At 45.3% G+C, this 15,104-nt stretch overlaps 1 protein-coding gene across 2 annotated transcripts in view; it reads left to right on the top strand.

Moving 5' to 3' along the window:
- LOC149359955 (beta-alanine transporter-like) overlaps positions 1-15,104 on the top strand; it is a 32,576-nt gene that overhangs the window by 1,334 nt on the left and 16,138 nt on the right. Inside the window, exons 1-3 of one of the 2 annotated variants that reach the window (XM_089572054.1) lie at positions 10,707-10,789; positions 10,886-11,328; positions 14,407-14,510. In XM_089572054.1, coding sequence (XP_089428180.1) covers positions 10,918-11,328; positions 14,407-14,510 — 515 coding nt within the window. In that variant the 5' untranslated portion in view covers positions 10,707-10,789; positions 10,886-10,917. Of the gene's footprint in view, positions 1-10,706; positions 10,790-10,885; positions 11,329-14,406; positions 14,511-15,104 lie in introns of those variants that run through there. The other variant, XM_089572055.1, reaches the window with a different exon arrangement.

Below are 15,104 nucleotides of genomic sequence, written 5' to 3'. Positions count from 1 at the left end.
GTTCAGCACCTGGCGCAGCAGTACACCTACTACACATTGGCACTTTCCACGTACAACCGCACAACTAAGTGAGCGCGCAATATAGACCCAGCAATCTCCCCCTCCAAACTGCATCCCTTATTTCTCGGAGATCTGGACCACTCCACTTTCTCCACTCCACCCAAATCTACGAAAGCTCTTGATGTCCCTCATCACCCACATGTTGTTTACTACCATACCACTTTGAACACCAGCCTCAACCTGCCTACATAACACAGAGAAGAGAATCTAGAACATTTAATAAATCTCTCTCTCGCCCTCTCTCTCTTTCTCTCCTTCTGTCTCTATTGTAGCTTTAGTTCTTAATGAAAAGATAACACCATGCGCTTAGTAAAAGCACTCTTAAGTCATGACCTTGATATTAAAAAAACGTTTCCCATGAATGCGGTCGGATTTAGTGGCAGAACGTGTTTCCCCACATTCCCAAGCGTGAGTAACTGCGACTTTCCCTCAAGCCCCTGTACTCTTCGTTCCCGTGTGATGTATGGCAACCTGCATCAGAAAACAACGTGTGTGTGCTTTCCAGTCCGTGCCAAAGTCTCGGGAGTCTTATTTTTCAATAATCTGTGGCTTCCTGGGCATAGCGTGCGTCCAACAGTGTGACCACATAGTTACGCGTGCAAAGCATCGGGCCTTCGCGACAAAGGCGCTTCTTGATGCCACCGGGCTGCGAGAGCGGTTGCTGAGTACAATCCGGCGCAACCACTGACGACTGACTGTCGGGAAGCTATGGCCAGGACAGCCACTCACAGCGGCTAACACATCCTCTAAGCTGGTACAATAGCGTATGCTGTCCGGCGCTTCTGTGTGTTGTCTTTCGTTGCGTATTATAGCGAATAAGCGACTAAGGCTATCATGAGCCAAACGCAAGGTTGTGCTCATCGTGTGGTTCTTTGTGTTGTCAACCAGGTGCCTCAGCTAAATGTTTTAAATAGATGGAGTGTCCTTGCCGAGTGAAACCAACTAAGTGCTGTTCGGAGTCGTGTGGCCAGTCTGCAGCGTTTTTTTTTCGTACGGTTAGATAACTATTTAGGACTAACTAGTTAAGTTTTTAAACAGATGATGATGATGAATCTTCATGGCGCAAGGGCATCTGTGGCAAAAGAGCGAGATGGCACAAGGTATTTTCCTTCTACACAAGGTGGGGTCAAACACCCATTTCCCAAGCATTTCAACATAAAAAAGTTGAGGACCAGTGAACAGCTTAGGCCTACTGTATCACCGGTAGGGGATCGAACCCCGCACCTCCGGATGCGGAGCAGACGCTCAGACCGCTAGGCCAGCGCTGCGGGGAGTTTTTAAAAATTGGGTTCGGGAAAAATAAGCGTCATTCCGAAAGTTGCAGGTTACATTGAAAAACAGCCGGTTTGCAATAAGGTATCGTTTACATAAGCTATATTACCGCCCTAAAATAGCACGTGAAATGCAAGACCTACCACTTGACTGCGATGCGAGACGGTTGCTCAGACCGCGAGGCCAGCGCTGCGAGGAGTTTTTAAAAATTGGGTGTGGGAAAAATAAGCATCATTCCGAAAGTTGCAGATTACATTGAACAACAGCCGGTTTGCAATAGAATGTCGTCTTTATAAGTTATTTTACCGCCCTAAAATAGCGCGTGAAATGCAAGACCTACCACTTGACTGCGATGCGAGACGGATGCTCAGACCGCTAGGCCAGCGCTGCGGGGAGTTTTTAAGCATTGGGTTCGGGAAAAATAAGCGTCATTCCGAAAGTTGCACATTACATTGAAAAACAGCCGGTTTGCAATAAGGTATCATTTACATAAGCTATATTACCGCCCTAAAATAGCACGTGAAATGCAAGACCTACCACTTGACTGCGATGCGAGACGGTTGCTCAGACCGCGAGGCCAGCGCTGCGAGGAGTTTTTAAAAATTGGGTGTGGGAAAAATAAGCATCATTCCGAAAGTTGCAGATTACATTGAACAACAGCCGGTTTGCAATAGAATGTCTTCTTTATAAGTTATTTTACCGCCCTAAAATAGCGCGTGAAATGCAAAACCTACCACTTGACTGCGATGCGAGACGGTTGCTCAGACCGCGAGGCCAGCGCTGCGAGGAGTTTTTAAAAATTGGGTGTGGGAAAAATAAGCGTCATTCCGAAAGTTGCAGATTACATTGAACAACAGCCGGTTTGCAATAGAATGTCGTCTTTATAAGTTATTTTACCGCCCTAAAATAGCGCGTGAAATGCAAGACCTACCACTTGACTGCGATGCGAGACAGATGCTCAGACCGCTAGGCCAGCGCTGCGGGGAGTTTTTAAACATTGGGTTCGGGAAAAATAAGCGTCGATCCGAAAGTTTCAGATTACATTGAAAAACAGCCGGTTTGCAATAAGGTATCATTTACATAAGCTATATTACCGCCCTAAAATAGCACATGAAATGCAAGACCTACCACTTGACTGCGATGCGAGACGGTTGCTCAGACCGCGAGGCCAGCGCTGCGAGGAGTTTTTAAAAATTGGGTGTGGGAAAAATAAGCATCATTCCGAAAGTTGCAGATTACATTGAAAAACAGCCGGTTTGCAATAGAATGTCGTCTTTATAAGTTATTTTACCGCCCTAAAATAGCGCGTGAAATGCAAGACCTACCACTTGACTGCGATGCGAGACGGATGCTCAGACCGCGAGGCCAGCGCTGCGAGGAGTTTTTAAAAATTGGGTTCGGGAAAAATAAGCGTCATTCCGAAAGTTTCAGATTACATTGAAAAACAGCCGGTTTGCAATAAGGTATCATTTACATAAGCTATATTACCGCCCTAAAATAGCACGTGAAATGCAAGACCTACCACTTGACTGCGATGCGAGACGGTTGCTCAGACCGCGAGGCCAGCGCTGCGAGGAGTTTTTAAAAATTGGGTGTGGGAAAAATAAGCATCATTCCGAAAGTTTCAGATTACATTGAAAAACAGCCGGTTTGCAATAGAATGTCGTCTTTATAAGTTATTTTACCGCCCTAAAATAGCGCGTGAAATGCAAGACCTACCACTTGACTGCGATGCGAGACGGATGCTCAGACCGCTAGGCCAGCGCTGCGGGGAGTTTTTAAACATTGGGTTCGGGAAAAATAAGCGTCGATCCGAAAGTTTCAGATTACATTGAAAAACAGCCGGTTTGCAATAAGGTATCATTTACATAAGCTATATTACCGCCCTAAAATAGCACGTGAAATGCAAGACCTACCACTTGACTGCGATGCGAGACGGTTGCTCAGACCGCGAGGCCAGCGCTGCGAGGAGTTTTTAAAAATTGGGTGTGGGAAAAATAAGCATCATTCCGAAAGTTGCAGATTACATTGAAAAACAGCCGGTTTGCAATAGAATGTCGTCTTTATAAGTTATTTTACCGCCCTAAAATAGCGCGTGAAATGCAAGACCTACCACTTGACTGCGATGCGAGACGGATGCTCAGACCGCGAGGCCAGCGCTGCGAGGAGTTTTTAAAAATTGGGTTCGGGAAAAATAAGCGTCATTCCGAAAGTTTCAGATTACATTGAAAAACAGCCGGTTTGCAATAAGGTATCATTTACATAAGCTATATTACCGCCCTAAAATAGCACGTGAAATGCAAGACCTACCACTTGACTGCGATGCGAGACGGTTGCTCAGACCGCGAGGCCAGCGCTGCGAGGAGTTTTTAAAAATTGGGTGTGGGAAAAATAAGCATCATTCCGAAAGTTTCAGATTACATTGAAAAACAGCCGGTTTGCAATAGAATGTCGTCTTTATAAGTTATTTTACCGCCCTAAAATAGCGCGTGAAATGCAAGACCTACCACTTGACTGCGATGCGAGACGGATGCTCAGACCGCGAGGCCAGCGCTGCGAGGAGTTTTTAAAAATTGGGTTCGGGAAAAATAAGCGTCATTCTGAAAGTTTCAGATTACATTGAAAAACAGCCGGTTTGCAATAAGGTATCATTTTCATAAGCTATATTACCGCCCTAAAATAGCACGTGAAATGCAAGACCTACCACTTGACTGCGATGCGAGACGGTTGCTCAGACCGCGAGGCCAGCGCTGCGAGGAGTTTTTAAAAATTGGGTGTGGGAAAAATAAGCATCATTCCGAAAGTTTCAGATTACATTGAAAAACAGCCGGTTTGCAATAGAATGTCGTCTTTATAAGTTATTTTACCGCCCTAAAATAGCGCGTGAAATGCAAGACCTACCACTTGACTGCGATGCGAGACGGTTGCTCAGACCGCGAGGCCAGCGCTGCGAGGAGTTTTTAAAAATTGGGTGTGGGAAAAATAAGCATCATTCCGAAAGTTGCAGATTACATTGAAAAACAGCCGGTTTGCAATAGAATGTCTTCTTTATAAGTTATTTTACCGCCCTAAAATAGCGCGTGAAATGCAAAACCTACCACTTGACTGCGATGCGAGACGGTTGCTCAGACCGCGAGGCCAGCGCTGCGAGGAGTTTTTAAAAATTGGGTGTGGGAAAAATAAGCGTCATTCCGAAAGTTGCAGATTACATTGAACAACAGCCGGTTTGCAATAGAATGTCGTCTTTATAAGTTATTTTACCGCCCTAAAATAGCGCGTGAAATGCAAGACCTACCACTTGACTGCGATGCGAGACGGTTGCTCAGACCGCGAGGCCAGCGCTGCGAGGAGTTTTTAAAAATTGGGTGTGGGAAAAATAAGCGTCATTCCGAAAGTTTCAGATTACATTGAAAAACAGCCGGTTTGCAATAAGGTATCATTTACATAAGCTATATTACCGCCCTAAAATAGCACGTGAAATGCAAGACCTACCACTTGACTGCGATGCGAGACGGTTGCTCAGACCGCGAGGCCAGAGCTGCGAGGAGTTTTTAAAAATTGGGTGTGGGAAAAATAAGCATCATTCCGAAAGTTGCAGATTACATTGAAAAACAGCCGGTTTGCAATAGAATGTCGTCTTTATAAGTTATTTTACCGCCCTAAAATACCGCGTGAAATGCAAGACCTACCACTTGACTGCGATGCGAGACGGATGCTCAGACCGCTAGGCCAGCGCTGCGGGGAGTTTTTAAACATTGGGTTCGGGAAAAATAAGCGTCGATCCGAAAGTTTCAGATTACATTGAAAAACAGCCGGTTTGCAATAAGGTATCATTTACATAAGCTATATTACCGCCCTAAAATAGCACGTGAAATGCAAGACCTACCACTTGACTGCGATGCGAGACGGTTGCTCAGACCGCGAGGCCAGCGCTGCGAGGAGTTTTTAAAAATTGGGTGTGGGAAAAATAAGCATCATTCCGAAAGTTGCAGATTACATTGAAAAACAGCCGGTTTGCAATAGAATGTCGTCTTTATAAGTTATTTTACCGCCCTAAAATAGCGCGTGAAATGCAAGACCTACCACTTGACTGCGATGCGAGACGGATGCTCAGACCGCGAGGCCAGCGCTGCGAGGAGTTTTTAAAAATTGGGTTCGGGAAAAATAAGCGTCATTCCGAAAGTTTCAGATTACATTGAAAAACAGCCGGTTTGCAATAAGGTATCGTTTACATAAGCTATATTACCGCCCTAAAATAGCACGTGAAATGCAAGACCTACCACTTGACTGCGATGCGAGACGGTTGCTCAGACCGCGAGGCCAGCGCTGCGAGGAGTTTTTAAAAATTGGGTGTGGGAAAAATAAGCATCATTCCGAAAGTTGCAGATTACATTGAACAACAGCCGGTTTGCAATAGAATGTCGTCTTTATAAGTTATTTTACCGCCCTCAAATAGCGCGTGAAATGCAAGACCTACCACTTGACTGCGATGCGAGACGGATGCTCTGACCGCTAGGCCAGCGCTGCGGGGAGTTTTTAAACATTGGGTTCGGGAAAAATAAGCGTCGATCCGAAAGTTGCAGATTACATTGAAAAACCGCCGGTTTGCAATAGGGTACCGTTTACATGGGTTATTTTACCGCCCTAAAATAACGCGTGAAATGCAAAACCTACCACTTGACTGCGATGCTGTACTTGAGCGCTTAGACTACTTGAGCGTCCCGAGAAAAAAATCTGCTTATCTGATATTCCGCGCCCAGTGCAAACGCAAAGCTCTGCTGAAGACAGCGTTTCGGTGATAAACTGACTTTTTTATTTGAAAGCGCGTCTTGCGGCGCTCAAGATGTACTGCTGTAAAGTGTTATATTTTTTTTTCGCACACTTTTTTATATGGTCTTTTATGAAGCCACGTATACGGCACACTGTTGGAAATATTTCAGCCGGTTGCTTTTCGAGATCATTTGCAACTTGAGAATTGACATTTTACTCCCGAACCCAATATTTAAACAAGTCCGTTTGGTGGCAGGTTGCAGGTGACAGGTGAAGGTTTCAAGGAACACTGCCCGCGGGCGCTTTTTCCCGAAATGGGTGCCCCTGATGCCAACACTTTAAAGCAGAAACCGTGAAAAATCGTCACAACTAAACTCTACACGCTGCCTAATGGCTTGAGCAAACCGCTTGCAATTAAAACAGGAAGGGCACTAGTTGCCTAATTCTATTATGCCGACATTTCTGGATATGCGCACGACCTGCGATCCATCACCAGAACACTGTATACTCATCATACATCTTATTTCTAGTCGAGATGGTGCTGCTGCCTCTGGGTTGTCATGGTAGCAAGAGCGGCATGTGTCTTCTGGGGGGTGCAGTCATATGGAGCACGGTTCCAGTGGGGTTGCACAAGTCCCGTTGGACAGCTTGCAAAGCGTCCAATCGCTGCTCCGTCGGCTCACCTAAGCCCACGTGCAGTAGTGTCGAATCGCCCTCGCTCCGTCAGAGCCGCGCTTTTTCACTTCTTCGTGCCCGGCAGTGAGCACTCTAGCGACAATTCCTCGCGATGCTGTCGAGTCCATCGTTTATAGAAGCATCCTTTCTTTTATGAACCGTCAAGTAAAAAATGAAGCAAGACAGACGAAAAACAGAAGACGAAATTTCCAGAGACACTTTACTATCTAACGGGTTGGCAGTGCGATAGCATTAAAAGCTGTTGATACCTTTACCGGACATGACGTCACTTTAAAATATAGTGACGTCATTTCGCTTAAACCAGTGTAAATTATCCGCTTTGGTGACGTCACTTCCCTCCAGCCAACGGGCGAATTTTTTGAACAACAATGACACATTTTTTTGACGATGAGAATTGCAATGCATTCGCATTCAAAATTCTGTGCTTCCCCGACTGCCGTCCTTTCATCGCTAGGCTATGTCCAAAGATTTCTGCCCCTCGCGTCGTGCTTGTAAGCGAAGGCGACGCCCTTGTCGAAGGCGACTTCAAAATGCAGCCAGAGGGCGCTTACAACCAGCTATGCACCGCTTTGTCACATTCGAAGTAACCAAGTTGGTCCAATCTGAGTCGCCTAAGCTATTATGCAACTATTTTCGGCATTCTACATTTAGCTGATTGTGTCGCCCACTTGAATTTTGCGACGAAACCCACAGCAGTTTAGAAACAGTTCTCGCAGTCTTTGGAAACTGTTACAAGTGCTGTCAGGCGCACATATCACTGTACCACTTATGGTAGGTCTTCGGAAGACGTAACACAGGTGAGAGGAGAAAAACCTACCGACTTGTAGGATGATTCCATTGTCTCGAATTTCTTTTTTGTTTTCAGCATAGTTTCAGATAAAAATTCTCAGTAATCATCCTACCCTGGCCGCCAAGCTATCGCTTTTGCCTGTCGTGTGTTTTCATTTTTTTTTACGTATTGTAGCGCTTCGCAGCCCTCCGCTTTTTAATCGCCTGTCAACACCACAGCTTATAAATAAAACACCATGCGGGGAGCACGGCAGTAAAGTCAGCAACCAGAATAAGCGTGTTTTTTTTTATTATGCCACAAATACTAATCACTCAATTTAGCAATCGATTCCGTCTACGTGTGCGTCGAGAAATGGCTGCGAATTCTCCAGTAAAAAAAATGGCTAGTCGCCACATTCCTAAGTAGGTAGCAGAGTTCTTCCTCCAGCTAGACGTCATTGAGGCCATAAGTTTATTCATTCCATCATTATCATCATCATCAGCCTGACTACGCCCACTTCATTCCAAAGGCCTCTCCCATGTCCCTCCAATTAACCCTGTCCTTTGCCAGCTGCGGCCACCGTATCCGCGCAAACTTTTTAATCTCATCCGCCCACCTAACTTTCTGCCGCCCCCTCGTACGCTTGCTTTCTCTTGGAATCCACTCCGTTACCCTTAAGGACCAGCGGTTATCTTGCCTTCGCATCACATGTCCTGTCCAAGCCCATTTCTTCCCCTTGATTTTGACTAGGATGTCATTAACCCGCGTTTGTTCCCTCACCCACTCCGCCTGCTTCCGATCTCTTAAAGTTACACCTATCATTTTTCTTTCCATAATTCGCTGCGTTGTCATTTACTTAAGCTGAATCCTCTTTGTTGGTCTCCACGTTTCTGCCCCATAGGTGAGTACCGGTAAGATACAGATTCATTCATTCCGGAGATGGCCAAACTATGGTAGCGCTCCCAGCACTGCGGCACAACATGTTGTTGCGTTGTTTGGACTCATCGCTGTTGTGTTCGCTTTTTGGGATCGCTGTTGGGATGTTCGAGCTTTAGCAGCGCGTACGAACTAGGACCAAAATGGTAAATCTTGGGCAGCATACAGCTTCGTTGTTAACAGATTTCTCACTAATTTAACCATGTCCGCGCGTGTTCTCAGCAGAGAACAGAGTGAACACATGCTTACGAAAGGGTTCCTTCTTCCTTCCAAACAACAGGTTTATTCGTGCACCGTTTTTTACAGTACGCCGCAGTACGCCAACGCTGTGATTGTACTTGGCCGTGCGTTGACTATGGAACACCGCACAAGGCTATATTAGCGCGACTGCACAGTGCTTGTTGTATCGCACTGCACAAGGTACGTTAGGGAGTGCGCAACGCTTCGTGGACGTTGCTGTCATGAAGTCACTGCATGCTTGGATGGTAGATTTGTACAGACACCAAATCTTTGCTTGTGCGTCTTTCTCCATAAAATGAAGCGTTAGACATAAGTGTAAGTGGATCACTCCCCTACAACCGCTAAATAATGCATTTAAGAGGTTCTTCCTTAAGCTGCTTCGGTTTCAAGAGTCGAACGAAGGCTGTGACGTGTAAGGTGTGTTAGGTCACTTGAGGCTGGAAAATAACCGCAAATTATTCGGTAATACGTAGTTTCAATTACTACAATGCTTGGCAAAACCTGCTTAAACAGCTAAAATAAAAAAAACGACGTACCCTAGATGTTTTTTTTTTTTTCATACCTCACTTGGCTTTAAAGCACCTTGCACTTCTCAGCCATCGTTCGGTTGAAGAAACCGGAACACATGAGAGAATTAACTGAATTATAAATTTGCTTTCGTAGGCGTACACCACGTGATGATCCACGTATTCTAATGCCTTCTGCATTATTACGCAGAAGAAAACAGGCAACTAAAGCTAGATGTCTGTAGTCCTTTCACGTCTGTGTGTGTTTGAAATGTTTATATGCTGGTTAAGAAATTTGTATGTCAGTTTTCTCCTCTTTTTGGGCACTATCAATTGGCCTTGGTCATTACACATAAGAAGGGATTGAAACAACAGGCTTTCCTTGAGGTCAAACAACTGGAATCATGTGTAAGGACGGGACTTATGTGATTAAGTGATATTTGTGACATACTTTTTTTTGCGAAAATCTGGCATAATCAATTAGAATTCTCTAATATATATAGAGCAGGTCATGCGAGTTTCGTACACTTCCATAGCGGCGCTTATAAGTGTTTTCGTGTCGTCCAATTCGGTAGCACTGATAGCGATGCCTGGAAAACTTTACCTGTTTGTTTCTTTCTTTTTGGTTGTCTGGTTGGTTGTTTATGCTTATTTCCGCAAGGTGTTATTGTAGTAGTAGGATAAAGGCTGCAATAATTATTTTACAACATCTAAATCAACAACGTAGATAGCAAATGACACAATAAGCAAAAGAAGTTGCAGTCGATCGTGGTAAGCAAGGCGACATCTATGGATTTCTTTACATGTAATGGTAACTACTTACTTCCTCCGGGAAGGTGGCTGCCGCATTAAATTGTTCGGCGAAAAATCCTAAGGTTAAATATATTGCGTAAGAATAAAAGGGTAAAGGTAAACAATCATTAAAAGTCATTTAAACCGGTGGTGCAGAGTCAGTCCTAGATGTAGTTAGAAGTAAATATTCATACACAGCCAGTGGCGAACAGCAATTTCACGCAGTGGGAAGCGACGAGTTAGGCTAAGTAAAAATTTCCTTTATTCAACGTGACGTCGCTATGAAGAGAGGACAGGCCTAGAAGAGCTGTTGAAATCTAGGTTAAGAGTTCTAGGTTAAGAGTCTCTGTGACGGGGCCAGTGACACATTGTGATAACTTGCAATAACTAACAGCGAGTACTTGCGGCCGGCATAGCGTCTGGCGCCTGCTAGGATGCGAAGAGCCGACACCCAAGTAATCGTACGGTCGGAAAGGAGCAAATAAAGGGGAAAACATTGAGCCAAGGCCCTGGGTTTATCGCACGCGTGAAGCACAAGCCATACTCCAATTCTCGAACTCCCATGTGATCGTTTCATGATGCCGCAGAAAAGTACTTCGAGGCGAGATAAAGAATTTATCGCACGCTCTCCTTTCTTGGACGGCTGGCTTTGACCGGTCGGATTGGGACAAATAGGCAGAAGCAGAGCGGGTGCGCCAGAATAAGCATCTAGGCAGGGTTAGGCAGTGCAGTCGACCTCTCTTCTTGTGTAAGTATGACATACGTGGTGTCTGGGGGCCTATAATTGACCTTTCGGTTAAATCTTAGAAAGACTGCTGAATGTCACTGTTTCTTTTTCTTTCAGGTAAAAATTGCTTTCGAACCCTCAAGTGAACTATGGAGTTCGAGGACATTCTGGAGAAGCTCGGCGGTTACGGGAAGTTCCAGAAGATTCTAGTGTGGGGTTACCTGGCTCCGGCTTCCATCCTGATGCCGGGGTACTTCATGAGCCAGATCTTCATGCTGTCCACGCCGAAGCACACCTGCCTGCTTCCGGACTTTGTGCGCGACGCTTACAACTTAACGTCCTCCGAAGAGCATACCTTAAGGACTGCGCTGGTTAGCGAAGACAACTGCAGAGTGTTTCCGCTCGATGCTCTGAACTCGAGCTTGGTGCGGCAAATCCTGGACATTGCGGACGGTCTGCGGAATCAGTCGCCGTGGTTGTCACCGGGAGGCTTGGAGTGGCAACCATGTGATTATTTTTCCTATGACAACACTTTCTATGACGTCACCGCTTCAACTCAGGTATACTTTCCCGCATTACTTTGACGTTTATTCTAAGTAGTATCGATAATCTATGTACGCGTTAGTCAAGCTGGTTTAAGCTCGCAGCCGCTGATACTGGCCCGAGGATAAGACTGCAGAACTGCGACTTCTGGTCATCCAGGCGGTCGACATGCTCGGCCTGTAAATTATGGCCGAATAAAGGTCTTGTACTGTTACTACTGCTGCTGCTGCTACTACTAATACTACTACTACTACTACTACTACTACTACTACTACTACAACTACTACTACTACTACTACTACTACTACTACTACTACTACTACTACTACTACTTCTACTACTACTACTACTACTACTACTACTACTACTACTACTACTACTACTACTACTACTACTGCTACTACTACTACTACTACTACTACTACTACTACCACTAGTATTGCTACTACTACTACGTAAGCGCTCGGTGCAGCTGCAGTTGATGCATATACCTACTGAGAGTTGCCATCGTGCCGGTGTTAAAACTGGTCGGTTCACATTGAGATGATAGTATAGGGAAAATGACGGTGGTAATGTGTGCGGCACTAGTGGAGGTGACGACGATGACGATTGTTATTACAACAGTGAAAACTCATGTTTCCAATCATGCACTTAAAGCGTAATGGCGGACCAAGAAACGATGCCGCATTTAAAAGGTTTGCGAATGCGTAACTATGAGCACAATGTACAAACTGCAGGCTCTCAATAAAAGGCTGCTGTCGCTAGAAAAAAAATTAGACGGAAAGGGTGTTTTAGCTTCCGGTTTACATTGCTCGACTTCCCTTCTATCTATCAATTTCATTTATTTATTTTTTTCATTCTTCTGTCGCGTGGGTTTATGAATGCTCGTGAATTACTACTAAACGTACAACAGCTGAACGGGAAATCGGTTTCCGCAATGCTTTGCAGCACTAAACTCAGGGCGTCCAGGACTTGCTTTCAAGTTCTTCCAGCTATGCAAGATTTTTGCTTATCTAATAACACTCGAATGTCAATTGCCCTTGTTACTAAGAGCGTTCTCCCAATATTCACGATATCCGATCTAAAAACACGATGTTGGCGTCTGAAAATTAAAGGACATTGAACTCGGTAGCTCAGGTTGTTACCAGGGTCCACATTCTATAAGTTATTCATTTTCCGTTGTCCATTTTGCTTTCATTCGGTCCTCTGCCATTGGTCACTCAGATATACCGGCGGCTTTCAAGCATCTGTGGCAAGCGACCCTGCCATTGGGGGACTGGCGATCGGACCTCACCATTGGCTGAAATTGGACGCAATATGCAGCCAATGGTGAAGTGCATCGCGGCGCTCTGTCAACAGCAGGTAAACACACCTGACCGGTGGCTGCCATTGGCTGAGATGTACAGCCAATGGGGAGGCCCGGTCGCCAACGACCCAATGGCAGGGTCGCTTGCCGCGGACGCGGGAAAGCCGCCGGTATATCTCAGTGACCAATGGCAGATGACCGAATGGACAAGAAATTGGCAACGGTAAATGGAAAGCTTATAGAACACGGCCACAGAAGTGTTATGGGAACCCGTAATCCTACAGTATGTAAACCCTCCGCCCATGCCCATAAATGCCTTTAATGGCAGCACCATTCAAACTATACCGTGGATTCCCTGCAGACTCATATCCAGCAATTCTGGACGAAAACATTTTTGAAAGGGAGCAAGTTTGTGAACTCAATCTTTTTATATATTGTAAGATTTTGCTGTAACAATAAATATATGCGCGGGTCTCCCGTCGGCAGGCTTGAATATTTTTGCTATTAACGTTCTTGCTATCGTCACGTAGTGGAGGGCTCCGGAAATTTCGAACCCCAGGTGGTCGAAATTTCCAGAGCCCTCCACTACGGCGTCTCTCATAGCCTTAGTCGCTTTGGGACGTTAAACCCCATAAACCAAACCAAACCAAACCAAAAGCGCTGTTCCCCATTGGTTTTCTACGGCAGTCTTGACTGCTCCATGCGAGTGACGGAAACACTCTACAAGAAAAATTCTGCTACACATTGGAGGAATGGATCATTACCTCCAATATTTCCATAACAATACCTTACAATACTTCAATGCTCAAAATTTTTGTCCAAGAATGTTGGACATACATGTGCAAAACTGAAAATGAATTTCATGCGCCGAGATTAAGCAGGTTTGTCCAGAGCGCCCGCGTGGTGCACACTGCGGGCCAAAGGAAGCGTGTTTAAATCAGGTATTGCTTTTCGCCGAAAAATCTTGCGCCTAAGCACTTCCACAACAAGGGCATAAGAAAGCTACAAAAACCACAAAGGCACAAGCACTGGGTCCTTAACACAGTAGATGCGCTAAGATCTCACTTTTTCCGACAGCCCCCCGCCCCGTCACTCTGGACAAGTCTACACACAGCTCTACTTACAGCCAGGTACCTTCGCATGAAGAAATAGTTCAACTTCAACACCAGCTTCGACACCGACACCGAAGGAATGTGCCAGTAATCTTAAATATATATAAAACATAATCTCATCTTCTAAGAACATTGCTGTTCAAAGTTTCGAAATTCGTAGGCTGTAATACACGGGCAGAAATGTTGCTTAGAAACTCACAAGCGTACGAGTGTACGAGCACTCAAGTGTAACAATATGCGCACACGAAGGTAGGATTATAGGCACACGAGTGTATGATTCACAGGCATGCCTAAAATGTACATGAGTAGATTTTTGTACGCCATGTACGCAAGTGAAGGATGGAAATCAGTTGCAGCGTTGCATACAGCTCTTAGCAAAGCATAATCTTAACCGGCTACCAAACGGCTTTCTACAAGATTTGGGTACGGCTTTTCTGCGGTGAAATCCTTGAAAGAAAGGGTCCTGTACCAAACCATTGCGTTGACGGGTCACTGATAGTCGTTCCATTCTCAAACTTCAATCCACCTCTTTCGGTAAAGCGCACTTGTGGGCTGCACTGCAGGCTCAATGACTAAAATTTAGAACTCCAAATAGCGAAAATGTACACAAGAAAGGCATGCAGAACAGTAGCAAGAGCAGCTTTCTATATATAACATCTCTCTGTACATATTTCCAGTGGGACTTGGTCTGCGAACGAAGTCACCTGCCGAGCCTAGTCTTCACCATGACAAGCATCGGAAGCGCCCTGGGCACGATTCTCTTCGGTACATTATCAGATAAGTAAGAAGCACATGATGACTTTCCTATGTTTTTGAGGAGAAAAAAAATTGTATTTAATGACGCAGCTCGTTTTGATATCAGTGTATGGAACTTCTTCCGTAAGAGCCTTTTTCTTCTGTGCGTCGATCGGCATAACATAATCAAACTCAAAGCGCATAGGAAAGTTCAAGTGAGGAGGAGTTCGCAGCCGTTCAGCGGATCACCATAACGAACATCATCATTGGCAGCTGTCAGGACGGCCATGAGCTGGAGTCGAACCCGGATATATCCAACTCGAGAGGGATGACGAAATTGTTGAATATACAGATAATTCGATATATAAAGGAATGGCAATAGATAGGCTTATCTGTGACCTAGGAGCAAGAATACATTGCATTCATGCTAGTGGCGTGCTTCTTGCAGCAACTTGTCGCCCACCGCCGTGCTGAAAGTGTGCCGCTCGCTTGGTGCTGTTACGCCTAACCTGCTTAGCGTTGAAGCAGTAGCGAACGGTGTTTTGGAACTACTACCTCACGCCATAGGACGACTAATCCTGTTAGCAGTACACTATGAATAGAATAACCTCGTTAACGTTCAGGTATAGTTGGCTTCCGC

The sequence above is a fragment of the Amblyomma mixtum genome, chromosome 2 (assembly GCF_055824585.1).
Source record: "Amblyomma mixtum isolate Tamu chromosome 2, ASM5582458v1, whole genome shotgun sequence".
Taxonomy (NCBI): Eukaryota; Metazoa; Arthropoda; class Arachnida; order Ixodida; family Ixodidae; genus Amblyomma; species Amblyomma mixtum.
The sequence above is the reverse complement of the archived record's forward strand: the minus strand, read 5'-3'. Positions and strand labels throughout refer to the sequence as shown.